The sequence below is a fragment of the Prionailurus viverrinus genome, chromosome B4 (assembly GCF_022837055.1).
Source record: "Prionailurus viverrinus isolate Anna chromosome B4, UM_Priviv_1.0, whole genome shotgun sequence".
In the NCBI taxonomy this organism is placed as follows: domain Eukaryota; kingdom Metazoa; phylum Chordata; class Mammalia; order Carnivora; family Felidae; genus Prionailurus; species Prionailurus viverrinus.
This window is the reverse complement of record NC_062567.1, coordinates 36,471,473-36,499,243: the sequence shown is the minus strand read 5'-3', so window position 1 is coordinate 36,499,243 and position 27,771 is coordinate 36,471,473. Positions and strand designations below refer to the sequence as shown.

The 27,771-nt window shown below is 39.3% G+C and overlaps 2 protein-coding genes across 6 annotated transcripts in view; both read right to left on the bottom strand.

Moving 5' to 3' along the window:
* The window catches only part of DYRK4 (dual specificity tyrosine phosphorylation regulated kinase 4), a 58,256-nt gene extending 54,911 nt beyond the window's left edge, over positions 1 to 3,345 (bottom strand). For all 5 annotated transcript variants that reach the window (XM_047866093.1, XM_047866092.1, XM_047866094.1 and 2 more), the window contains exons 1-2: positions 3,259 to 3,345; positions 1,314 to 1,435 (exon numbers count right to left, since the gene is read on the bottom strand). The gene's annotated coding sequence lies outside the window, so the exon portion shown is untranslated. The remainder of the gene's footprint in view (positions 1 to 1,313; positions 1,436 to 3,258) is intronic.
* Positions 3,346 to 5,367: 2,022 nt separating this feature from the next.
* RAD51AP1 (RAD51 associated protein 1) lies at positions 5,368 to 27,609 on the bottom strand. Its single transcript, XM_047867052.1, has 9 exons — positions 27,454 to 27,609; positions 24,293 to 24,342; positions 21,681 to 21,822; positions 18,975 to 19,084; positions 17,509 to 17,595; positions 16,834 to 16,983; positions 11,948 to 12,112; positions 8,592 to 8,741; positions 5,368 to 6,210 (listed from the first exon to the last, which is right to left on the bottom strand). Exons 1-9 carry the CDS (start codon positions 27,468 to 27,470, stop codon positions 6,077 to 6,079), a joined length of 1,005 nt encoding a protein of 334 aa, XP_047723008.1. The 5' UTR covers positions 27,471 to 27,609; the 3' UTR covers positions 5,368 to 6,076.
* Between the last annotated feature and the right edge of the window lie 162 nt (positions 27,610 to 27,771).

Genomic DNA, 27,771 nt, shown 5'->3' with positions numbered 1-27,771 from the left:
CCTCAACCAAGGCAATGATAGTAGGACAGAGTGCAAGTGGGAACCTGGGATAATTTGGGGGACAGAACCGGTAGAATTTGGGCCATCAATCTAATGTGGAGGTTGTAAAATCTGAACACTGGGGAAGAATGAATATAATTCTTTCTGCCAGGGCTCTGTATCAAATGTTCCCTCCATCTACTTCCCAAGGATGTGGGACACCATACAAGTCCACGTGCCTCTTTCCTGGCAAGTGGAGCTTTTTCTTCATTTTAGCTTCAGGTGCCCTGTCGGTGAAGACTACACAAAGACCTGAAGAAGATGCTGAGGCATCTTGGAGTCTCATCTCAGTGCTGCCCCTAGACAGATTCTGTGCAAGTCATGTGCCTTCTCGAGACTCAGTTTCCCCATTTTTAAGATTTGTAAGACTGGACCAGATGACTTCTGATGTCCCTTTCAGTTCTAAGCTTCTTTGATTCTAATTTTATTAAATATTGTCAGATTGGGGGAAAAATTCTATTGTGACTTTGGATAATTCTGTGGTTCTCAAAGACTATTTTGTGCCATTTTTCCCCTAAGAATGCATTCAATCTAACTTCCATTTAATCCATGACACTTAGTCCACACTCAAAGCTTCACAAATACCATGTTTTATCCTCAAAATAAGTGGTGAACTATGTAGAGTATGTTTTATAGCTTGTTTATAACTGTTGCATGAAGGATTAGAGAAAACAAATTCATCTCAGAGCTAGAGTAAATATTGCTTTGAAAATTGAAACTAAGACTTAAAAATTACTCCTATTATTTTACATGAAGATCAGTTTCCCTACCTCTCCATCTTATATACCCATCTCTTTCCTCTGGATTTCAGCATTTTTGCTTGTGTTACTTGATCAACAACTTTATTGTTAATTATTTTAGGGGTAGACACTTCATCTCATCTTGATTGTGAATCTCTTGGGGGCAGAAATGATGAACTTGGATTTTGTTTTATTTTACTTTATTTTATTTTTTATATTTTTCATAGGGGCATGGACAATGACTTGTCTACTGAAAGGCCTTTGTACAAATGTTCTGAAGAAAGAGAAATCTAAGACAGTTTAGATTAGTTCATCAAAAAAATTTGAAATCACCATCTGAATGTCAGAAACTGTGCTAAGCATGGGGGATTGAGAGATAAATAGAACAGAATCCTTGCTTTCATGGAGTTCAGTCTTGTGGGCATGACAGACCCATAAACAGTGGACTGCAGACACAGTATTTTATACATAATGCATTATCTATGTACACCAATCTTCGATGCCCAGAAAGGATATATATCTTTTGAGATTTACCTGGTATGGTTTTAGTATTTTTACTGCAGCTGTTCAGTAGCTAGTTCTTTATGCCCTGGAGAGCTACCTTTGGGGCAGAAATTGTGGCAGTGAAGAACTTTGCAGGGACTCCCTTTGCATTTCTGTGAACAAGAGACAATGTATTTAATGCATTTAACTTACTGTCACTTCTGCAAAGAGAACTCCTCGGGTCCCTTTGCAATTATCCTTGAAACCCTTCATGGTCTGTGGACTCTCAGAGCTGGAAGGGGTTTTAGAGGCCATTCATCCATTTCCTGCCTGGGAGAAATCCTCCTTAGGGTATCCCTGGCAATCACTCAGTCTCTGCTTGAATATTTCTGACAGAGCTCACTGTTCTTCCAGGCAACTCATTTCTCATCCAGCTGCTGATACATATGATTGGTGCCCAGCAAATGTTGGTTGGAAGAAATGATATTGAACAACATACCCTCCACCGATACTTGTTATCTTCTGCAGAACAACAAAGAACACATCTACCCTCTCTTCTACTCAAGAGTTCTTGAATATTCAAAACAGTGGCTTTTGCTTCTCTGGAACCTACTCATCTCCAGGCATTCTGGAGTCTTATTTCAAACGCCTCTTCATATGATACAGCATCCAGGCATGATGGAGAGAACCTATATTGTAACTATTCCTCTCTACTGTCTAGTTTTTTGATGACCTTGCTTTAAGAGGCTACGGTTTTCTAGAGTCTAGGTTATGGACTGATCAGTGCTAACTCAGGCAGGAAGACCTTTACATCATTCATCTGTTCGCTATATTTCTATTAATGAAGCCTAGACCAGTATTTTCCCTTTTTAGCCATCACAACACACTCATGTTGGATTTGGCATCAGCTAAAACCAATGACTCCCAGCACTGGGTCCTCGGCAGGTTTGAGAAGTATCTTTCTAGCCAAGAGTTGGGGAAGGCGAAGTCAAAGAATGGCTGGCACACTACTAGACACTGCCTTCAGGTTTATCATTACCCTCTTGGTAAGGACTAAAACAGACAAGGGAAATAACAGACCAATTAGCAGAGTCCAGGTTTGGAGAATTCCTTAGAACTCCTCGATTTTACGTACCCAACACACATAAATGATGAAGTCCCTCAAGCAAGACTGGCAACAAAGGACTCATTTGTCCTTTCATAGTCTGAACTTTCTATAAATGGCCTTGCACTTTTGACCATCAGTCATTTTAAAACAGGTCTGAGGGGTCACAAGTTACTTAAGCCCTGAATTGACTGATGGACATTTCAAACGTAGCAAGTAGCACAAATCAACTTAAATCAGATTTTTTAAAAACCCAAATTTTGTATTCTTCATCCCTCTTTTGGGGAAAATATTTGCTAAAAGGAGCATCACCCTGGAGTGGCAAGTATCACCAAAAGGAAAGCGTTGCTCTGGATGTACGATCCACCCACCGCTTTGAGTCGCCCTGCATTGGGCTCTGGCTGAGCACGGAGGCGTGCAGGGTCAGAATAGGCTCGTGTCAGCCAGATCCTAGGGCGTCCACGTGAGGCGTGGGGTCGTGGGCTCACTTTTGACCTCCAGGAGGACCAGCCAGGCCGTGAAGATAAATAAAAGGGGAAGAAATTTTGTGCCCCACGTTGTTGAGGCCAGGGCCGGAAGCGATTTCAGGAGAGGTCTTATGAGCCCCCTAAAATCCACCTCTCTCCACCACGCATTCAGCCCAGGTCAGCGATGCAACATTCTGTTAGGAGGAAACTGTATCCACGTTGGGTGGTGAGGACAGAGCGGTTCAGAGCACTTTCCTCCAGTCCGCGCTCACACTCGGCCTCTCTCTCTCCTCTGACCACACTTCTACTACATGCATTCTCTGCTCTGCACCTCCCTTGACCCCGCTCCGCACCACATTCTTTCCCCACAGCCCCAGAGCCTTTGGCGCGCCAGCGTCCACCCCCACCCCCACCCCGGCCTTACTTGGTCCCCACGCGAGCAGAAGGTGGGAGGAGCTGCATCGGGCTAGCGCAGACTTGCCTGGCGGCCGCTGCGGAACACTCACTCCAACACCCCGCCCGCCGGCCCGCCCGCGCGGGCCGGGGACCACGCCCTCCTCCCGTCGCTAGGGAAACTCTGTCCACCCTTTTTGTGACTCCGGACCTGAAAGGACTTGGGCTCTGGGCCGGTCCAAACCACCTTTCACACCAGATCCTAGAGGACACCTCTCTTCCCTTTGCTCCAATTCAATCGCCCCAGAGTTGAAGGACATCCCAAGGATGGGGAGATTAGAGTTCACCCAATTGCCCTAGGCTCCTGAAATTATCCCTACTTTCTCCCTCTTCAAAAGTCTGTGGTTACCAGAAGCTCACAGCAAAAGTTCTGGAAATAATATATTCAGATGAACGCTTCTTGAGCATTTGCTCTGCATCAGGTTTTAAGTGCATGAAAACTAAGGGAAGTTATAGTTGAATGACAGTAGCATGGCCTGGAAGAATACGGTCTGCTTGATAGAGGAAACATTCAAAAAAAGCTTTTTGAAAGAGCAGAGTTGAACTGGATTCTTCAAGGCCAAATAGGAATTAGCAATGTAAAGCAGGCAAACAAGAGCCAGGGTAAAAGCCCAGAGCGAGGGGTAACAACATGGTATCTTAGGTGCTGGCACAGTCCAGAGCAGGAGACCAGGTTGAAGAAGCAGGCAGGGAACAGCCAAATGGGAAACATCTTGCGAACTGAATGTTCATGCTCAGATTTTAGAAAACTTTCTGGCAATATGGTATGAAGGATAGGCCAGAGGAGGTTAAAAATCAAGGCAAGGATGCCTGTGAGAAGTAGTAAGTGACATTTCAGAGAGGACAGCTCTGTGTAATTTATGGAATGGAAGAAGCTCAGTGACCAGTGTGAGGGGTGGATGTGCCTGAGGCCCTCCAGTTGATGGTGGTGCCACTTACTAACAGAAAATACAGGAGGGGAAACGCTGGGGGGCAGGGGGAAGTTACTGATCCAGTGATGCCTTATTGCATCAAATTATCAAAGGACTAGGTAGGCTCTTGTGTAGAACAAGATCTGGGCTAAAACTCCTGACACAGTCTACCACTGGACTTTGAAGTCACCTAAGCTTTAAAAAAAAAAACAAAAGGCAGGGGAAAAGAATGGAATCACACAAAATAGGACATTATGGTGGGAAGAGTGAGTGTAGGGGACAGAAAACATTGGAAAGCTAAAAAACAATGAAGAACAGGCAGAGATGTGGGGAGAAAATTATACAAGAATAGTGTCACGTGGGACCAGGAAATAAAATGTGATGAATAGGGCCTATAAGATTAGGTGAGAAAAATGTACACTGCATTTGACAATGAAAGGCCATTAGTGCTGTCTGCAAGGCCAGTTTAAACATAATTTAAAGTCGTTTTCAATACAAACTATTACTCTGAATGACACAAGAGAAAACAGGTTCATCACGCTGGTGCCTCTGGATGACTAATCAGTGACATCAGTACCTCATACATGGCAGGCTCTTAATAAATGTTTCCTGTTGAACTGCACCAGACAGCATGCATCTCAATACGTTGTACCTGAATATATGTTTTCAGAAGTGGATGTCGCAGGGTAGGTTAGGAGGTACATGACAGTGTAAAAACATATGCAAGAAAAAAAATGTATAATAGCAACAGGCAAATGCTCACTTCAGTCATAATTCTAAATTACTTATTTTCACATTAACATAGATGTTTCTACAAACATGTAAAACTGAACTAGTAATATTATACATGTTTAAATGGTTGACATGATTTGAAGAGCTTTTATTAAAAAGTGATCAGGAGCTGGCTGAAACTCTCACCAGAAAACGTAAAATATCCATAACTACTTTTATTCATAACAAGTTCAGAGCTAAGCTTCCTGAAAAGCTGGATTATCTAATATCATAATAGAGATGACCAGATACTCGACAGCCATCGTCTAAGGTACCGGCTTAAGATAAAGTGATGATTTGAAGAAACAGCTCCCTCCAGCCCCCACCCCTTATATTCACAACAAAAAGACTAAGTTTTTTTTTTTTTTTTTCATAAAGCATTCATTTAATCTAATTAAATATAGACAACCTAATGAAATGTAGACAAATGTAGACAGGTGCAATGGGCTCAAGGAAAGAGCATATCAAAACTTTTTCACTTTTATTAAAGGCTTTGATGAGAACTTCATAAAATGTCATGAAATTCTATTTGCTATACAATAAACATCTACTTCTGAGTAGGCGACATAGGTCATTATAGCAACCATTTTAATGGGTAAATGAATTCTGAATTCTTAGCATTTGACTAAAATATGAAACATTTTTGCAATTAAACTGACAATGTAGCTTAAGTAAGATTTCAGAAATGTCTCCTGGAAAAAGTGGGAATGTTTCCTTTTAAACTCTGAATAGTTACAGTTAAGGTGCCATAAATTAGACAAAGCTAGAAAGGAGCATCCTGTTTCTAGAAAAGAATAGCATGCAACATGGACATTCTCCATGTCAAACTGACAACCACTAAATGACAATGACTTATTATACACAGGAAAAATAGAACACATTCTCCAGAAGGAAAGGGCATTACAAGATAATTCTGATAAACAAACCCCTTATTGAAATCTTGAATAGCTTCAGAGAACATCATCATGGAATGGGTAGAGGCAATTTATAGGACATTAAAGGATTCCTTTATCTTATGATACCCTCCTTAAATATAAACACAAATCAAATATAAACACACTTGTAAAACTGTGATTCTCTTAATCAAACATGTGTTTACTATCACACTCAGCTACTAGCGGCATTTGGATGCAAAGGTTTAACTCGTGCTAATCTGGACAAACCCAGGCGGAGACTCTGATTTGGAGACTTAACAGACACGCCTGCCAGTGGGCTCCTGATGCTGCTGCTTCCGGACATCGCTGAAAGAAAACATAGCACCTGATGCTGATGATGTTAGAAATCTCCTAACAAAGATCAACTTACAAAACAGAAGATGCAAAAAAAGGTAGGTAGAGATTACTCTGGTATACAAGCTGTATTCAAGCTACAAACAAGATCAAAAGAATGAACAGTATTAAAGATTAGAATATAGTACTGCCTATTTTCAAACATGCTCCGAAGGCAAGGTAACGACACCAAAACTTTAAGCATGAAAGCTGAAGTTGGTAAGTTGGGAGCAAATAACATTGGTTGCAGAGGCATAGAGAATAAAGAAATGCATGCGGTTATAATTTCTAGTAGTAGAAAAATCTAATGCATTTTTAAAAAATCCCATATTTTTCCAAATACTCCTTGAATCTATTTTTTTTCAAATATTAAATAACTGTAAACACGACCAATACTCGTTTTACTTATTTATACTAGTTCTTTCAAGTGACATCGTATAGTATTTGCCTTCTCTGACTGGGGCTGGGGTAGGTGAGTGAAATAGATAAGGGGGGGATAAAGGAGATTAAGAGGTACAAACTTCCAGTTATAAAAGAAATGTCCCAGAAATGAAAAGAATAGCACAGAGAATATAGTCAATAATATTATAATAATGTTGTTTGTTGACAGATGGTGACTACACTTATCATGGTGAGCACTGAGTAATGTATGGAATTGTTGAATCAAGATATGCCTGATATTTCAGAAGATGAAGTAATTAAGAGACATTAAGTAATTATGCAGTCTCAGACTGAAACCCTTTCCTTTTAATGCTTTTTTTTTTTTTTAATATTTCAAGCTTTTATTTAAATTCTAGTAAGTAACATATAGTGTAATATTAGTTTCAGGAGTAGAATTTAGTGATTCATCACTTACATATAACACCCAGTGCTAATCCCAACAAGTGCCCTCCTTAATGCCCATCACCCATGTAGCCCATCCCCCCACCCACCACCTCCCCTCCAGCAACCCCCAGTTTCTTCTCTATAGTAAGAGTCTCTTATGATTTGCCTTGCTCCGTTTTTTTCCCTTAAATTCCACATATGTGTAAAATCATATGGCATTTGTCTTTCTCTTATTTATTTCATTCTAGCTCCATCCACATCACTGCAAATGACAAGATTTCATTCTTTTTCGTGGCTGAGTAATACTCCATTGTTTGTGTGTGAACACCACATCGTCTTTATTCATTCATCAGTCAGTGGACATTTAGGCTCTTTCCATAGCTTGGATATTATTGATATTGCTGCTATAAACTTGGGGTACACGTGCCCCTTTGAATCAGCATTTACCCAAAGGATACAAAAATACTGACTCAGACTGAAATCTGTCTATTAATACCTAGTTATCAGGGAGTGACCACTATGGACCAATCAAGAAATGTCAGTAAGGGGCACCTGGGTGCCTCAGTCAAGTTAAGCATCCCACTCTCGATTTCAGCTCAGATATGATCTCACAGTCATAAGATTGAGCCCCACCTTGGGCTCCAAGCAGAGTGTGAAGCCAGCTTAAGATTCTCTCTTTCCTTCTCCCTCTGCCCCTCCCCCAATCTCTCAAAAAAAAAAAAAAAAAGAAAAGAAAAGAAAAGAAAAAAGAAATGTCAGTGAAAAGAAGTAAACCAAACCTGAGTAGATTTGGAGGGACTTAGAAAAGGAAAGGGGACAAAGGGGGAGAGACATATCAGACAGAGGAAACTGTATACAGAGAGGCTCTTAGAGAAGATATACATTGTGTTTAAGGAAGAAAAACTGTATCAGTTTCACTGGACTAGGAAGTGGACACAGGACCAGTTATGAAGCCACAGGTGGCTTGGGCATGAAACGAATGGGGCCTGGACTAGGGTTTTGGTAATGTCAGGAAGGGTGAAAGCCAAAGAATTCTTGAAGGATCAGCAAGGCTTGGCTGTGGAACAAAAGAACACAAAGGGAAGAGAAGTCAAGTCTGCTAGGGCATTTGTGAAATGCTAGAAGTCCCACGTACAGGTCCTGAGGCTTCAGTCAGACTATGATCAATGGATCTTGAGCAAACAGACTTGTTGCCAAAAATAAATATCAGGAATTTAAAATGTGGACACTCTTTGACACTGTAATTCCACTACTAGAAATTTATCCTAAGAAAATAATCAAGGATGTGCCCACAGATTTCTAAAATAAGGATGTCTGTGCTTCTTGTAACCTTATTTATGACACTGAAAAAACAATAAGCAATCTGGATGCTCAGTATAAGGGAATGATAAATGACAAATAAATGCAGCAACTAAAAACTTTGGTTCTGAAGAATACGTAATAATATGGTATAACATTTGCAACTAGGAAAAAAAGCTGACAGTGATAATTTTCCAAGCCTCTGCCCTTAATCAATAAATATACCATACCTGGTGGGACCCACTTAGGTTTTTTGTTTTCAGCCAAAGGACTGCGTATTTGTAATGGTTTCCTAGTGACCTCCGAGGAACCAGAAACCTTTTTTGGTGAAGGCTGAAGTTCTGATTTCACAGAAGCTGGAGCAGAGTCTCCTGAAGTCACTTTAAAAAATATACATAGAAAAAGGTTTTCATAGAGGAAGAATAAGTCTGGCAGGTAGGTATAAAAATTATAAAGTTACATAATCTCATAAAAATTAAAAAGGCAAGATTATCAATTAGAGAAATTCTAATTATACACAAACATTTATTGAGAGCCTAAGAACAGCCATCTTTAATGAGCATTTATATGCCAGGCAGTGTGGTAAGCATGCCATATATATCACTCTTAACCCTTAGAGCAGCTCTCATACCGATATTCCTAGCCCCACTGCCAGATAAGGAAACAGACAGGCTGAGCAGTCTGCCTGCAGTATGCCAGCTGGTGCGTCCCTGAGCCAGGATTAGGAGCCAGGTCTGGCTCCATAGTCCATACATTATATAATGGTGTCTCATCAGTATATATTGTCAGTGAGACAATATATTAGGCTCTAGGGTTACAAAGAGCTCACAGATCCTGCTGCCAAGGAATTTACGGTTTGGTCACTAGACTCTAGTAGAAAGGGGAAAAAAGTAAAGACGTGTATAATGCAGTGGGGATAAGAGATAAGACAAAGTCTAGAGGTATACACAGGAGGGAACCTATAATCTGTATGCATACCTGCATAGGGGTAAAAGTTATAAGGAAGTTGTTTGAGGATAGTTTGAGCCAAATCAAGGCTGAAGAGGAAAGATGAGTTAGAGGGAAGTTTTCCAGGCAGAGGGAGTAGAGCATGCAAAGCTGGAGAATGCAGCAGGTCCCAGGACCGGCCTCTGGTTCAGTATGGCTGGAGCAGGAAGGTCAAGAGACACGGACAGGGTGCACATCACTGATGAAGAGCTGTGTGCATCAGTGAAGGTGTCGGGCTAGTCACAGTCATGTACTGGTTTTTCTTGGGAACACTTGTGTTCTGAACACATCTTTCTGATGGTAGCGTATGGCAAGCAGACCACCCAGAAGGCTCTTCAGGTTATAAAGAGGTAGGAGGTGATAAAGGCCTGAACCCAGGGAGCATGAAGGAAAGAACAGCAGTTGGAGATCTTTTAGGAATTAGATGGGGGGAGGTAGTGATGGAGATGAAGAAATAATCATAACTTGCAAGTTCCTGTCATGGGCACACTGCTGGATGGTATCATTTACCCAGAGATGAACACAGGAATGAGACTAGGTTTTGGTGTCTGGGGTGGGGGGAGAGAGGGATGTGCTGGAAATGAAGGGAGGAGAGGTAGAATATAAATTCACTTCTGAGATAATGCTTGCTGTGATATACCTAAGGATATCTAAAGGTATTTGAAGATGAACATTTTCACTATATACTCTTCTTAATGTTAACCTCTATATTCCCTAGATCAGCACTGTCCAACAGAAGCTTTTTTGCTGTGATGGAAATTCTGTGCTATCCGTGTGATAGCCACTAGCCACATGTTGTTATTAACCACTTGAAATGGGGTTAGCAAAACCTGAATTCACTTTTAAAGTTTATTTAATTTCAATTAAGTCTAATATAGCTGTATACAGCCAGTGGCTATCATATTGGACAGCACAGCTCTCAAAAATTTTCTCTATCAAGGGAAAAATTGTAACATGTGCCTGATGAAAAAACTCTCAATGGTTATTCCATATGTTACTAGTGGGACTAGTAATATATTCCATATTTCCTAATTCTTAACCCCATTATTTGGCAGTTAAATTTTACTACTATAATTATATTTTAAGCTTCCTTGTGAAACAACCTGCTCCAATCCAGTAGACCTGAAATGGTAAATTCCAATGTGTAAACTAACATTTTATTCTTAATTTTTAGTGTGTCTTGGTGAGGAAGCATAAACAAGCATCCAAAGAAAATATAAAATACATTCATACTGTCAATGACTTTTTCGTATCAGTTTGTGGTAGGCAGAAGGATGGACCCTCAAAGATGTCTATATCCTAATTCCCAGGACATGTGTATGTCACCTTCCACAGCAAGGGACTTGGCAGATGTCATGAAGTTAAGGATCTTGAGAAGGGGAGACTATCTTGAATTATCTGGATGGCCCAATGTACTCACAAGGGTCCTTATAAATGAAAGTGAGAACCAGGAGAAAGAGAGAGAGAGAGAGAATCAGTGATGTGATGTGAGAAAGTCCCTGCCTTTTCTGGCCTTGAAGGTGGAAATGGACCCCTGTGGACCACCAGTCAAAGGGCACAGGCAGACTCTAAATGCCAGAAAAGTCAAGAAAAGGAATTTTCCCCCAGAGCCTCCACAAAGGAACACAGTCCTGCTACTAGCTTGATTGTAGTGCAGTGAGAAGCACTTTGAACTTGTGGCCTCCTCAATTATAAAATTATAAATTTGTGGTTTTAATCCACTACGTTTGTGGTTATTTGTCATGGCAGCAATTGGAAACTAATATACAGTTTTATCTCTAAAACCCACTGCACTTAAAACCTAATTTCTGAAAACCAGATGAATCTGTCAATTTAAAAAGACACTAATTAAAACCTTATTAATTCAGAATACAGTAGAGGGAGGAATATGAATCAGTATTTAGTCCTTATTTCTCAGTAAGTACTCAGCACCACACTAGTTAAGGTGACAGCAGCTCCCAGCACCAATAAATGGAGTCTGAATAATGGAAATCTTAGTTTCAAACAATGAAGACAGAAAAATATATATCGATAAGTAAAGAAAAATCAAGTTAATGTAAGTTATAGTTTATAATAACCTATTATATATTATGAACTCAAGAAAAACCAAAAAAGCCCTAAAACACATAGCAAAAGGGTTCTCAAATCAAAGACTAAGTCAAGCATGAAAGCAAGAAATTAGAATCATGTAAACTTCCCTGTTAACTGCCTGGCAGAAATGTGGTCCAGTGGCTACAACTTGGGCTCTAAATGGACAAAACTAGGTGCAAATTCTAGCTCCTCATTTAATTAGCTGTAAGAATTCCTACAAATTATTTAACCTGAGCCTCAGTTTTCTCACTATCAAATGCAGGTGATAATAGCTACCTCAGAGGGTGGCCATCAGTGCTAGTGGAGGGTAATTCTAGTAAGAGCTGGTAGGCAGTAGACAGTGGGCAGAACTCGTCTGCTTTTCTCCCTTCCCCATCCCTCCTTCCATCTACATATCTTAGCTAGAAATGAACACTGGCAAAATGTTACGGAGAACAAAGGCAAAGGTAAGAAAAACACAAATAAACCAAATACGTTTTATAAAGTTAGTGTTTTGGATTAAGCTTACCCAAAGTATTACATTTGGATTTAGGTTTCTTCTCCTTCTTTTCAACTGGGGATTTGACCTTCACTTCTTTCTTTTTAATTTCTTTCACTTTATTTTTTCTCACAGTGAAGTCTTCATCATTATCTTCACTCTCACTAAAATCAGAGTCATCCTCGGACTCTTCACCTAAAACAAGAGGATTGCATATACTTGATCTTTGTTCTAAAAAGTAAGGCTTCCATGTATACCTGAAACTAACACAACATTGCTTGTCAATTTACTTCAATTAAACAAAAAATGGGCTTCTATGGCCTTGAATTTACAGCCTTTGCACTAGAGTCTTGTGCGCCTCCTGCTATGCTATGCCACCGCAGTCACTGAGAGGTCACCTGGGTTTGAATCCTGGCCCCTCGGCTCACATTTTGTGTGACCCTAGGGCGCTCACTTCACTCGGCTTAAGTTTTCTATGTATAAAATGAGGATCACCATAAAACCTATATCATAGGGTTGCTGTGTGGATTCAATGAGTTAATAGAGGCAAAGCCTTTAGAATGACATCTGGCAGACAACAAGCAAAACAGAATTGTTTGCTCTTACTATTATCATTATAGTTCCCATCAGTAATCTTTGCTTCCAATATTTCCAGTTTAATTCAGTGACTTTCGAAAAGAACGATAGGGTACAACGTTACCAACTCTTTCAAAACAATGACCTTGATGGTGATAGTAACATTATACCTTCCCTTAATCACGTAAACTTCAACATTCTAGAATAGAAACCCAATGGGAATCTAGAACAGACTAACCATACCACAACATCTTAACTTATAATCCTACATATGATTTCATTTGGGCACACCTGTTATTTCCCACAAACCCTTCTCTGTACTGCGATGCTACAAGCCAGAGAAGTAATAGATTAAGGAGCTACAGCTGCTCTGGGAATAAGCACAAAGAATAGCTGATAATCAAGCAACGATTCTTCTATTTTGGGTGGGGGAGGGGGTCAGAAAACCATGTCTTGTAAATAATAAATTCTGAATGCTAAGTGTAAATAAGGATTATTAGTACTATATTCATAAAAACTTTACTTTTTTTTTAATTATAAAAGCAGTATATGCTTATTGCAGGAAATGTAGACCACAACAAAAAAGTATTAAGGCAAAAGAAAATCTCCTAATCTCACCACTCAGAGACAACTGTTATGCCCACCACATATTATATCTACCTATCTGTAGGAAATATTTTATATAAAAATAAATATCCATAAAGTTTTTCAAGCATACACAACCTGAAACAGTAACACAGCACTCAGATTCAATATTCATCAATACTTTGCTACATCTGTTTCATCTCTCTCTCTCTCTCTCTCTCTCTCTCTCTCATCTTCTTCCTTTTCTTCTGGAAGTATGTTAAAATAAGTCGGAGGCATCAGATCATTACAATTGTACATACTTCACACTGCATCTCTAGAAAACATGAGCTTTTTTTTAAAAAACACAGCAATGTCATTATCATATCTTACAGTATCAACGATAGTTTCTTGGTATAATCTTCTATCCAGTCCACATTAACCACTTTTTTTTTTTAAGCCCCCAACATGGGGCCTTGAACTCATGACCCCAAAATCAAGACTTGAGCTGGGACCAAGAGTCGGACACATAACTGACTGAGCCACCCAGGTACCGTTTAATCACTTTAAAATAGAGCTATTGAAGTAACCAAGTCAGTTGTCCTATAGAACTTCTGACATTCTGCATTTGTTGTCTGCTTTCTTCCTCATGGCGTTTTGCTTATTCTGTGAGCTGGAATTTTCTCAAGGCCCAATTAGAATCAGGCTCACCTTGTTATTTTTTTGTAAGAATGTACTTCATAAGAATGCTCTGTACTTCCTATTATATCAGATCAGAAAGCATAGAACATATGGTTGTCCCACTCTTGGTTGGCACAGTTGCCGCCAGCCTGAATTCTCATCGTGAAGATCCTCGTCAGCTTTCCATTGATGGCCTTTGCCTAAATTAACAATGTCATTATGATCTTCAAATTACTATTTCCTTATTCTGTCTTTCCATACAAATAAAAACTTAAAAACACATGAGAGTAATCAACCCACATATTCACATGATGATTACTGGGTTATATAATGCCAGCAGACCACACGAAGGCTGCTATATATAGTACTTTGAAAAATCAAATAATTGGGGCACCTGGGTGGCTCAGTCGGTTAAGTGTCCGACTTCAGCTCAGGTCATGATCTCATGGTCCGTGAGTTCGAGCCCCACGTCGGGCTCTGTACTGAGGCTCAAAGCCTGTGCTCAGAGCCTGGAGCCTGCTTCGGATTCTGTGTCTTCCTCTCTCTCTGACCCTCCCCCGTTCATGCTCTGTCTCTCTGTCTCAAAAATAAATAAAGATTAAAAAAAAAAGAAAAAAGAAAAATCAAATAATTATTTCTGGAGTCCCAAAAGGACCTAGGTTCAGGGAGGGCAAGTAGTGGAGTTTCTCCAAAGTTTCAAAATATAGACTCTAGAAGGACAAAACTTCCTATGTATCCCACAGTTCTGGTAGTGCATGTGTTCTTTTCTTGGCCTGAGAGGATAAATGGTAGCAACTGGCTAAACTCTACTTATCAAACTTATCTAACGGTAAGGTCCAACTGACCATCATCAGTCAACAGAGAAAGCAGTTAAATCATCTGGTGGTGGTAAGTGGAGCTCCCAGAATTCCAAGTCATTAGCATACCAAATTGGTGAAGCTGAAAGGCCCAAACAATGGGGTTACGGATTCTGTGAATCTTTAGATGTCCTTAAGAAAAGTCTATGTTCTCTCCAATTTTCATTTTTCTTTCCCTGCTGAAGGTCACAAATGATCCTTTCTCTTTTCATCTAACTACCATTCTATTTTGTTTCTATGAATTTGGCTATTTTAGATACCTCTTATAAGTGGAACCACCCAGCATTTGTCTTTTGTGACTGGCTTATTTTGCTGAGCATAAAGTTTTCACGGTTCACCCAAGTTATAGCGCATGATAGGATTTCCTTCCCTTTGAACGCTGAAATTCTATTGTATGTATAGACCACATGGTGTTTATCCATTAAACTGTTGATGGGCACTTGAGTTGCTCACCCCTTAGCTACTGTGAATAACACTGCTATACATATGGGTGTGCAAGTATCTGAGACCCTGCTTCAATTCTTTTGAATATATACCCAGAAGTGGGATTGCTAGATCACATGATACTTCTATTTTTAATGTTCTGAGGAGATGCCACCCTGCTTTCCACGGCGGAAATCCCACTAAGAGTGAACAAGGGTTCTAATTTCTCCATATCCTTACCACACTAGTTATTTTCTGTTTTTTTGACATCCTAATGGGTGTAAGATGACACCTCATTGGGATTTTGATTTGTATTTCCCTAATGATACTGATATTGAGCATCTTTTCATATGCTTTTTGGCCATTTGTGTTTTTGGAGATTTTAACAACTTCCTTTCAAAGGCATAGAGGCGACTTTAAAGTCACTATCCAAATTATAATCTCGATAAAAACTTACTTTTATAAAATTATTAGAGAGAGAATATATGAGGTTGGAATGCAAATAAGAGAATATTATTCTTTTTAAATTCTATCATAGCTCTAGAAACATAACCCATTAATTACATAAACCCAGCAAACAAAGCAAGTGATTTCATTTCCACACAAACATTTTTAACCACTATTAAAGACAAATTAATTTCATTGGCATGGTAAGTAGACTTGCAATTTATAACTTTAAAATTGTTGACTGATTTTTCTGACAAGCATGTGTCAAATAACGATAATGACATTCTGGAAGTGCTACAATCATATCCCCAAAGAAACAATTAAACTGACAAGGAGTTATTTTCTTATTTTGGGCTTTTTTTGTATTAAGTAACCTTAAGTTGGGAAACATTCAGTCCATGCTCTACTATGCTTCTTCAGGGCATTTTCTTTCCGTGGCTCCTACTTTCCGGTGCTCCAGTTACATCAGTGTTTCTCAAAGTAAGATCCCTACACTGTCTGCTTTGGGATGACCCAGGTCATATAAAGGGGCAGGTACTGGTTCAAAAGGCAGACGTCTGGGCTCTACTCTGTCTTCCTCTTCTACATAGCTCTTCTACGATGACACTTGATACATTCTACATTTCATTACTGTCTGTATCCCCTCACTCGACTTTAAGCTTCTTAAGGGAGCTCTGTTTTGTTCACTGCTATATTTGTAGTGTCTTCAATATAATGTACATAACAGATACCCAAATATTTATAAAATGTTGATGAACAAATCCATTTGTCAATAGCATGTTAAAATCTATCAAAATATAGCATCCGATTTGGCACAAATTTATGGATTTATTCATTTTAATTTTTAATTAATATATTATGATGCTCTGTCCAGGTCACTATGCTTCCCATTTGTCCTAATTTCTGAATGAATCTGAAAAATAAAGTCACAAATAAAAATATAGGTTTCATATCACTTCATCCCCAAGATATTTCATGGATTTCTAGTATTATAGAAAGAAGTGTACACTTCTTAGAAAGTGCCAGCCTGCCTCCTTAGCCTCTTCTAGAACATTCTCTGCCCCAGGCTTCCTGATCACTTTCTTCTATGTGTGCTTGTCTATGCCATTGTTGATGCTTTTCTATCAGTCAGGAACGCTATTTTACCCTTTTAGTTTGTGTAAATACTACTTATTTTTCAAGGTACAGCTTAAAGGTCACCTCCACATGAAGCTTTTTCCCCAAATGGCAGAGCTGGATGTAACTGTCTTGTAAGTTCAAGTTTGCATATACCAAACATTTAGCACAGTGCTTTGCATCCACTAATGGTCTTTAAGAACTTTTTACTGAATTTCCATAGGCTTAATTTGGAGGCAGGATATAACTCACCAGTTGCAAAGTCTGGTTCAGAGTCATTAGCACTATCGCCATCACTGCCTTCCAGAAGAATCTTCCTCTGTTGTACCATAGCCTTTGATGCTGCTTTTCTTTTCCCTTGAACACCAGGAAAATCATCTTCCTCAGTAATCTTATCCAAATCTTCAGGAGAGGCATAAAAACCAACAGAAAACTTTTTGTGACAGATAATATTGAAAGAACTGCAAAATAGACTTCTATCACATCCGTTGTTTTTATCTGCCCAGCTTCATTCCTCCGCTGCTTCTAATAGATCACATAGTCCAATCTGGCACAACCATGATAAACGTCAGTATCCTGACAACAGAGTCCAGTTTAAGGATAAGTGTGAGACCCAACTGAGGAGGGTTTCCCCAAGAAATCTGAAAAGTGGAGCAGGGAAGATGCAGCCCCTTTCTTCAGTGGTCAACAGCTATCAACTAGAAGCCACAGGTAGTCATGACCTTCCACCAGGGAAGAAAAGGAAAATTGGTCTGCAGTAAAAGAGAAAAAGACTAAAACACAAAGAAACAAAGGAGAGGAGGTGAAGAGAACCTTGACAAATTTAAATATCTTGGTTCTAGCTACAGTGTCAGGTATCGAAATAGAAGTTAGAAAAATAGCTTGTTGATAGAAAAAATTAGTATTATTATTAATATCAAAGCTTACCTAAATAATCGCTGGCTACACTGCAATTGGAGATATGAGGGGCCTTACTCATTGTTTCACTTCCATGACTGTCACACTTTTCAATGCCTAAAGATAAGGAGGAAGGAAAAAGATACAGATGCACCTTAGTCAATGGGTAGAAATAGGAAAACTGGTGTTCAAATGTAAAAGCATTCGGATACAGATGAGTGATCCAAGCTCAAGCTAGTATGACTTACCTTGGAAAGGTCAGCATACGGTTTAGGAGTTGGGCTCTGAAATCAAACACACTTAGACTTAAGTTGAAATTCAGGCTCTACCCCTCCAACTGGCTACACGAGTATGGGAATATGGCTTATCCTAAGACTTAATGTCCTCATCTATATTGTGGAGAGAAAAAATAGAGCGTGGACTAATTAGGTGTATTGTGGGGGATCAAAGTGGGTCACATGTAGAAATTGCTTACTGTAGTGCCCAGCACAGAGGAAACAGTCAATAAATACTATCATTTCTGTGTAATAGATACATGCTTTTATTAACAAAGACTTTTCAATCATTATAATAACCTTAAAATGATCTAAAGTATTTCAAGAGGACTTTGAGTCATGGTAACTGTACTATTAAATCCCAGTGCTATAAAGTATATTAATCTATGAGAAGTGGTACTTCCAAGGAAATCCTGCTATATATTCTACCAGCTCTTACAGGAGAGAGATGAGTTCCATTTTCTCAGTTTTGGATATAAGATATTTCTCTTTGTTTCTTTGATTTCCTGATTAGTAAACGGCTCCCTAATCAATCAACAGTGTTTTATTTACTGTCAAATAGGAGGCAATAATGACTGAAACATCTATACCCCTAAATGAGCTAATGAGTTAAAAATATCCTCCAACATAAAAGAAGCTAAGTCAAAACAATTTCATCCAAAAAGCATGCTAACAGTTTGAATGTCTTTTCCAAGAATAATGATTTCTGCCTCTCCAGAGTATCAATATTGCCATCTGCTACACAGTTGCTAGAAAAATCGAAGGAGAAAAACCCAGAGAAATCCAGAAGTCCTACATCTTGTAAGTCCACTGAACCTGCTAACCAAACTAGTACCTTCAGCCTTCGTAAATAATAAAAATTACCCTCACTAGATCATGTTTAACTAATTTGAATTTTGAGAGAAAAGAGATGGGTTATTAGGACTGTATAGACCAATTCATTTGCTTAAGAAATTAAATTTCCACTGTAAACAAAAGTGACTTGCATCCAAGCTCATAGTCCATGACTTAGTCCAGAGTTGGCATCAGGTGTTAAGCAGAGAGATGTGTGTGCATGAATGACATTCATGCAGAATAAAGCACGGAATCTAATTATGCCAGTTGCTCCATTTGCTATCCAAAGTATTAAACTCTTATTGTTTCCTCTATGAAGGCTCATCCAGAGACACAATTACAAAAGCAATGAGGTTACAAAAAGAAATATATAGAAAGTAAAGTTACTTTTATCTTGAGCCTCTTCCGCATCAGTGGTGACTGTTGGAAGTTCCTTCACTGATAAAGCAAGTGCGACTTCTAAGTCTCGCTGGTAGAGCTTGTCATCTAAAGCTATCCTAAAGGGAGGCAAAAAAATAAAAATGAGTTTTTAAAAATATCAATCTCAACCAAACAGCAAAATAAGATTTTTCTGAATCACTATTTAAGAGCTGCTAACCTCACAAAAATGTTTTCTAAACAGTAATCGTGATCATAACTGACTTTAATGGTTAAGACTGCTAATGTGAAGTAATGTCATGTTACAGGTGCATACGAGATTGAAAGAGCAGCAGTCTGTGCTGTTGTACGTATTGCCTCCTTTCAGGGTAATGTCAGTCCTTGTTACCAATGCCAAGCAGCTGCTCAACCTAGAATAAAGACTTTCCTCAAAAATCCACTTAGAAATCTTCCTTGACCTCACTCACACCTCCTTAGACAGGTATTATAGCTCTTTTATTAAACTGTTCCTCCCAATCTAGACTTTAACAAATATGTCACCAAGTACTTACTGTGTATGAGGCACTGCACTAAATAGAATACTAAAAGTACCCTGAAGGAGTCTGCAATTAATGAGGAGGGTAGGGAAATAAGACGTACTGATAATTTTCCTATATGAGCAGATTATTATGTCTCCTATTAAAGGTGGTCAGAGTGTTAGGGTGTGTAAGAAAAGAAATCAAAGCCAGATTTAAGAAAAAAGTTATATAAAGGACGAAATACTGAGATGCACCTTGAAGGATTTATTTTTTAAAAATAAGTTTTATTGAGATAGAATTCACACAGCATTAAACTCACCCTTTTAAAGTACAATTCAGCAGTCTTTAAGTATATTCAGAGTTGAGAAACCATCACCACTACCTACTTTCAGAATATTTTCATCACCCCCAAAGAGACCCTATATCCATTAGCAGTCACTCCCTGCTTACCCGCCCCTAGCACCTGGCAACACTAATCTACTTCAGGTTTCTATGGACTCACCTATTTTAGACATCTCAAGTCAATGGAATCATACATGTGGACTTTTATGTCTGGCTTCTTTTGCTCAGCATGTTTTCAAGGTTCATCCATGTTGTAGCATGTATTAGTACTTCTTTTTACTGCTGAATGATATTCCAGTGTATAGACAGACCACATTTTATTTATCCACTCATGAGTTGGACAGACATTTGGACTGCTACCATTTTCTGGCTATTGTGAATAATGCTGTGAAGCTTTGTGTCCAAGTTTTTGTGTGGGTGTATGTTTTCATTTCTCTTGAGTACATACCTAGGCAGGGTCATAAAATAACCCCATGTTCAACATTTTGAGGAACCGCTACTCTGCTTTCCAATGTGGCTGTACCATTTTACATTCCCAGCAACAATGTACGAGAATTCCAGTTTTTCCACATCCTCATTAACATTGGTTATTGTCTGTCTTTTTGTTTATGGCCATCCCAAAGGGTGTGAAGTATTATCTCACCATGGTTTTGATTTGCATTTCCCTGATGGCTAAGGATGCTGAGCATCTTTTATGTGCTTATTATTAATTTGGAGATGTTCTTTGGAGAAATGTCTACTCAAATCCTTTGCCCATTTTGTAAATTGAGTTATTAATCTATTTACTGTTGAATTGTAAGACTTCTTTATATGTTCTGAATACAAATCCTTCATCAATTATATGATTTGCAAATATTCTCTCTCATTTGTAGGTGTTTTTTTTTTTTTCTTCCCACCGTACTTAAACCTAGCACAAGAATCTCAAAACCAAAAACAAAAAAAGAGAAAAAAGTAAAGAGCAGGACATGGGGTAACTTTCTCTGTGTTAATGAGCTTTTCTCCAGCTTGCAGCAGTGAACCACACCATCCCCCATGTTCCATTTGTTAATAGTCCCCTTCTGCCAATCTCCTCTCCATACTTCAGGTTTGGGGCCTCTCAGGACTTCCTTCCCTCATTCTCTCTTCTCTCTTGGAACTAGTGGAAATCCAGAATTCGTCTAGAAACTATAGGACCTTTTCAGTGCTGGACCAGTCTAAACAATATAAAGAAAAAATATCTTTTATCTGCAGAAAAATACATGGTTTCAATTTTTATAAAACTATCTTTACATATTGTAATTTTAAACAAAGTAGTCTTGTAAGACTTGAAGACTTTAAAGACAGATATACAGTCCTATAAAGTAAGCTGTACCTCCTAAACTTTGTAATTGTCTTTAATGATTGTCTTAATACTTAAATGAATATTTCCTAACATGTTTGTGAATTTCTTTTTTAAGGCAGAAAGTCAGAAGGGGATTAATGGTACATCCCTGTTCTCCTACATGCACTAAATAAAATAATACCTACGACTGGGCTCAAGTTCTAATTTAAATAAAGAGTTCAAGGGACACCAGGGGGCTCAGTCAGTTAAGTGTCTGACATTGGCTCAGGTCACGATCTCGTGGCTGGTGGGTTTGAGCCCCATGTCGGGCTCTGTGCTGGCAGCTCAGAGCCTGAAGCCTGCTTCACATTCTGTGTCTCACTCTCTCTCTGCTCCTCCTCCGCTCATGCTTTGTCTCTCTCTCTCTCTCTCTCTCTCTCTCAAATAAATAAATAAATAAATAAGCATTAAAAAAAATTAAACCAAGAGTTCAAATTTGTCCCTCTTTTAAGTTAACACATCGAATGTATATTTACTGTATGTCTTACCTCTCACCTTTTTTTAGGGGTTTTCTCTTGCAATGGGATATCTTCTTTCTGGAGATTCTTCAGTTTAGGTTTCCTTGTTTCTAGTTTTAACTCCTTTGGTGTTGTTCTGGGTTTTTTATTTAAAGGTGCAGTTGCAGAAATAAAGTCATCTATTCGTGTGTGAATCAAAAATAAAAGAATATATAAAAAATAAATTAATTAAACAAAATAAAATATGAAACTGCTTTTCCTAAGAAATAAAAACATTTTCTTAGCAGCTGAAATTCACTACAATGTGTGTTCAAGGTTTAAACGTTAAGAAAGTTGTTTAATTGCCATCATTTAAAAAATGTTGGTGTATTACTTGTCTTTATTCTCACTCATGCTTTTCAACTTTGTTTTAGTGGCCTTTGTTTATTAAAATATAAGTCTATCAAAAGCCAATTCACTACAAAATGTGATCTAGTTCCATTGACACTCAACATAAACCTGCTGTGGTAGTTTTTTTTTTTAATTTTTTTTTATGTTTATTTATTTCTGAGACAGAGACAGCATGACTGGGGGAGGGGCAGAGAGAGAGGGAGACACAGAATCAGAAGCAGGCTCCGGGCTCTGAGCTGTCAGCACACAGCCCCACGCAGGGCTTGAACTCACGAGCTGTGAGATCATGACCTGAGCCAAAGTCAGATACTCAACCGACAGAGCCACCCAGGCGCCCCCTTGCTGCGATAGTTTTTACACACATGTGCAGAACATGGATGAATACCCTCAGGGTACACGTAGTCTTGATTGCAGCGTTAGCATTTATTAATACATGTTGTCTCTGCCAAGTTTCCCCATGTTGGAATATGTTAACTTGTGACTTACCCCCACGTCCACCCCATAATGTCTAGAACACTACTGTCAATTTATAAATATTTGGTGACATACTGATAACAGTAATAAAAAGCTACAGGTCAGAGTCTACACTATTTTCTCCCAAGTCTTAGACACATTTACAGTTGAGCCCAATGCAAAAAACAGGTTCCTTCAAACCTCTGGATAACTGAACATTTGACTCACAGAAAGCTCTGAGAAATACAAAACCTATTTCGAAATATGATGTAATCTAACTAAATGTTTCTCACACTTTTTGACCTAAGTTTCCTTAACAGCAGAGACAAAGAAATATATAACCCAATAGACTATAGCCTATGCCCAACCTTTCTTCAAGGTCTTGTTTTTGTTTCTTTTTTCCTTTCCAAGTTTTTATTTAAATTCCTGTTAACGGGGCGCCTGGGTGGCGCAGTCGGTTAAGCGTCCGACTTCAGCCAGGTCACGATCTCGCGGTCCATGAGTTCGAGCCCCGCGTCGGGCTCTGGGCTGATGGCTCGGAGCCTGGAGCCTGTTTCCGATTCTGTGTCTCCCTCTCTCTGCCCCTCCCCCGTTCATGCTCTGTCTCTCTCTGTCCCAAAAATAAATAAACGTTGAAAAAAAAATTTAAAAAAAAAAAAATAATAAATAAATTCCTGTTAACACACAGTGTAATATTAATTTATTAGTTTCAGGTGTACAATTTAGTGACTCTACACTTACATACAACACACAGTACTCATCACAAGTGGTACCCTCCTTAATTCCCACCACTTATTTAACTTACCCCCCCTCCACTTCCTTCTATAATCATCAGTTCTCTATAGTTAAGACTCAGTTTCTTGGTTTGCCTCTCTTCCCCCACCCCATGTTCGTTTTGCTTCTTAAATTTCACCTGTGAGTGAAATCATATGGTCTTTGTCTTTCTCTGACTGACTTATTTCACTTATCCTCTAGCTCCATCCACATTGTTGCCAATGGTAAGATTTCACTCTTTTTTATGGCTGAGTAATATATGATCTAGCAATTGCACTACTAGGTATTTACCCAAAGGATACAATAACACTAATTGGAAGGGACACATGCACCCCAATTTTTATAACATTATTTACAATAGCCAAACTATGGAAAGCACCAAATGTCTATCGATGGATGACTGGATAAAGAAGTGGTATTGAAGGTTGGGGCGCCTGGGCGGCACAGTTGGTTGCGCGTCCGACTTCGTCTCAGGTCATGATCTCACAGTTCATGAGTTCGAGCCCCACGTCAGGCTCTGTGGTGACAGCTCAGAGCCTGCAGCCTGCTTCGGATTCTGTGTCTCCCCTCTCTCTGACCCTCCCCGCTCACACTCTGTCTCTCTCTCTCTCACTCAAAAATAAATAAACATTAAAAAGAAAAAAAAAGTGGTATAGAAGGTCTCATTTTATTGTACAGTTAATGAGGATTTCACATTATATTCTGTAACACATTTGTGTTTCAAAAGACAATGTGTTCCTTCTTAGGGAAAGAGATAGGAGGAGACAAACCACACTATGAGAAACATGGACCTAGAGTAGTTTAGATCTGAAGAGCCATTTCACTAGGTCCTGTTCATTTATCACTTACCTACATAATTCTTGTCAGTGTAATTATCAGTAGAATTATCCCAAATGCTTAGAAAATTACTTTTGCAGCCCTAGCTCATATACAATTGGGTAACATGTTCAATATTAGAGTTCTATATGTCATATGAATTCTGGGAAAATAAATTTCCAAGTTTTTAAAGCAAAAATATGAATCTCTACTTACCATCACTGTCAGAGTCCTCAAACTGTGAGTAATTGACCGATTTCTTATGCCTATGAGCAAGACAATTTTTTAATTACACAAATGCCAATTTCCCACCTCTAATCCTTAAGACCATTGACAGTCTGAGTAAATGAAAATGTGTTTCAATTCTCTTAAGAGTACTTAAACTTGACAGGGCGCCTGGGTGGCTCAGTGAGTTGAGTAACCGACTTTGGGTCTGGTCATGATCTCATGGTTCATGAGTTCAAGCCCCACATCGGGGTCTGTGCTGACATCTCAGAACCTGGAGCCTGCTTCTGATTCTTTGTCTCCCTCATTCTCTGCCCCTCCCCAACCCATCATGCTCTTTGTCTCTCTTTCTCAAAAATAAACATTAAAAAAAATTTAACAAAAAAGAAGTTGGATTTTACAGTAGGGACTTAGCATTAGCTAAAATAGTTATAACTATACTTGATATACCTGATAAGGAAAAAAAATAATTCAGATAACCCTCAAAGTAAAAATAATATCATTAGCACAATTTATATACCGTTTAATTGCTGTGGGGCATTTATAAGTTCCTGTTGTATTTATTCTTTTGTTTTATATATGCATTGTCTTCTTACTAGATTATAAACTTGACACTTAAAGATATTTTCTCTCTCTTTTTAATCTCCCCACAATACTAAATAATGTTCTTTATGCAACGGACGTTGAAACAATGGTGACTTTGTACCTACCACCTCAAATGAATCTTCGTACTACTTTAGAAAACCATTAGAAGAAAGTGATATTCAAAGTGAAAAAAAAATAAATTCACTTTCTTCCTTCTTCCTCTAAGCACTAAATGAAATGGCCTTGTAGTTTTCTTTTCTACCTTCCACCAAACACCCAAGTGTGAATAACCTAGTAGGTCAGTTGTTCTTTCAAGGAAAATGGGTATTCTACAAAAAAGAGGTCAGGTCAGCTCCCAACTCAAACAATCTCACAAGTGCTTTGCCTGAAGACAACCACCATAGAAGTACTTTATGTATTTCATTTCCTCATGTAGAATATTAAAATGAAGAATACTCTTGTTACTCTCCTACTCTTTGGAGTTAACGAATTTTAAAAGCTGAATAAAATATGAAAGCCTCTTTAGAAATTCTGAAACTGAATCATAGTAAAAATAAAAACTCTTAAAAAAAGAATATGCTCGGGGCGCCTGGGTGGCGCAGTCGGTTAAGCGTCCGACTTCAGCCAGGTCACGATCTCGCGGTCCAGGAGTTTGAGCCCCGCGTCAGGCTCTGGGCTGATGGCTCAGAGCCTGGAGCCTGTTTCCGATTCTGTGTGTCCCTCTTTCTCTGCCCCTCCCCCGTTCATGCTCTGTCTCTCTCTGTCCCAAAAATAAATGTTGAAAAAAAATTAAAAAAAAAAAAAAAGAATATGCTCAGTAATTGAGCTACAGTGAGGATGACAATTTTTACTGCTTCATCAAGCACATTCTTAAGTGAAACTGGTATATTTTCTTTTTTGTACCCTGAATGTGCAGCAGGAAAGAATACAATGACACTTGTGCAATATGGTGCCACTGCCTTGATTCATGCTAAGGTGCCAGCAGTTACACAATCATTGCAGTGCAGATGATACAACAATGAAAAAAGTGAGCAATGTCTTAGGATTATTGTGAAAATAGTTTTGACCTCATGGACCTCCTCAGAGGGCCTCAGGGAACCCTGGGGGTCTTCAGACCGTACTTTGACAACTGCTGTTCCAGACAAAGGGATTATGTCCTCGCTACTTGGGTGGACATACTGAAAATCCATTTCAGACTTCATATGTTCAAAATGGAACTCCTGATCCCCCACACCTCCTGAACCTGTTCCCTTTCCTAGTCTTCCTCATCTTGGTTAGTACAAAGACCGACCATTCAGTAGCTCAGGCCAAAAACACTGTGAAATCATCCTTTTTTCCCCTTAACCTCCACATCTATTCCATCAGCAAGTTCTGTCAGCAGTATCTCCAAAATATACCCCAAATCCATCTATCCCATTCCATGTCCACTGATAACATCCTACTCCAAACCGCTATCTAACGATGCAGTGGTTTCCTTGTTGCCATTCTGGTCACCTTATCTCCCATTCTTTCTCCACCAGCAGCCAGTGAACTTTATAAAACCAAAATTAGATTTTCCTGCCCTATCTAAAACTCTCTGTTGACTTCCCATTGTTCGTAGAATACAATCCAAACTCCTTTTTAAAGCCTGCAAGGTCCTACCTACTCTGGCCTCTGCCTATTTCTCTGCCTTAATCCCCTACAATTCTCCCCACTGCTTGTTAATGCTACAGCTTTAGAGGCCTTCTTTCTCTTCCTCAAACAAAGTCAAGCTCAGGGCCTTGGCTTTTGTCCCCTCTACATGGATTGCCCCTGATTTTCGATGGCTAGCTCTTTCTCATCACTCATGTCTCAGATCATGTATTATCTCCGCAAAGAGGCACATCCCAACTACAGTACTTACAGAAAGACTTTCCTCCTTCTCACTATCACTTTGCGGTATTTGTGGCCCCCTACCCTCACCCCTGTAACCTCCCACACCTAGTGGGATATATTAATCCTTATTACAATAACTTTCTAAATGAATGGCTGACTGTAGGCCTCCATAGCACTCCACTGTGGTTAAGTAGAGCAATAGTTTCAAATAGTATAATGGAAAACACAGAGGCTCTGGAACCAGTACGATTTAGGTTTGAGTGTTATCCTGCCACTCACTAGCTGTGTGACTCCGTTAACTTGGCCTTTATGCCTGGGAGTTTAAATCGATAAAACAGGAATATCTAGACTGCTATATCAAAGAACTATAGTGATAAAATAAATAAGTACACGTGAGCAGGAGATGGTTGAAATGTAAAGCGCTGTTCGAATGCTAACAGACCAAAGGCTTATTTAAATGGCTGGGTGGGGGGCAGTAAAAGAATCGGCAATTGCTGCAAAGGAAGGCATAGAAGGATAAAGGTAGGATGCTAGGATACTGCTGTGGAATGGGCGGCTCTCAGTGGAGGCTGGAGAGCTCCACAGAAACCGTCCATCCCACCTTCGCCACCCACCGTCCTATTCGGCCCTTTCCCGTCAATCGTGTGCAGGCCAAGTTGCCTACGGCGTCTTCCTGCTTCTTCCCATCCCCGCAGATGTCATGAACTACCCACCTCACAGGCCGTACCATGGCCCCCTCCAAGGCTGAAAGTTTGCAGCTTTCAAATTCTTGTTGGCAGCAGTGGCTGTTTCAATTCCCGCCCAAAACCAGACACTAGAGCTCTCCGCCCCCTGCCACCAGCCCTCCAATGATTACCAGCCATCCTTGCTGCGGCGCATGCGCACTGAGAAGAACTGCTGGTTCTCGCAGTTCCCAAGATATTGCCCTTCCGCATCCGGTCTACCAAAGCGGAGCACAAGCTTTGCCAATGCACTTTCGTCACTACAGTGGATTTTTTTTGTTTGTTTTTTTTTGAGCCTTCTCTGAAATT

Coding starts and splice junctions, on each gene's coding strand:
- RAD51AP1 (XM_047867052.1), bottom strand. Junction 16,984..17,508: donor TGTAGCCAGCGATTATTTAG/GTAAGCTTTGAT, acceptor CCTCTCCTGAAG/ATTTGGATAAGATTACTGAG. Junction 12,113..16,833: donor TGAACCAGACTTTGCAACTG/GTGAGTTATATC, acceptor CTCTTGTTTTAG/GTGAAGAGTCCGAGGATGAC.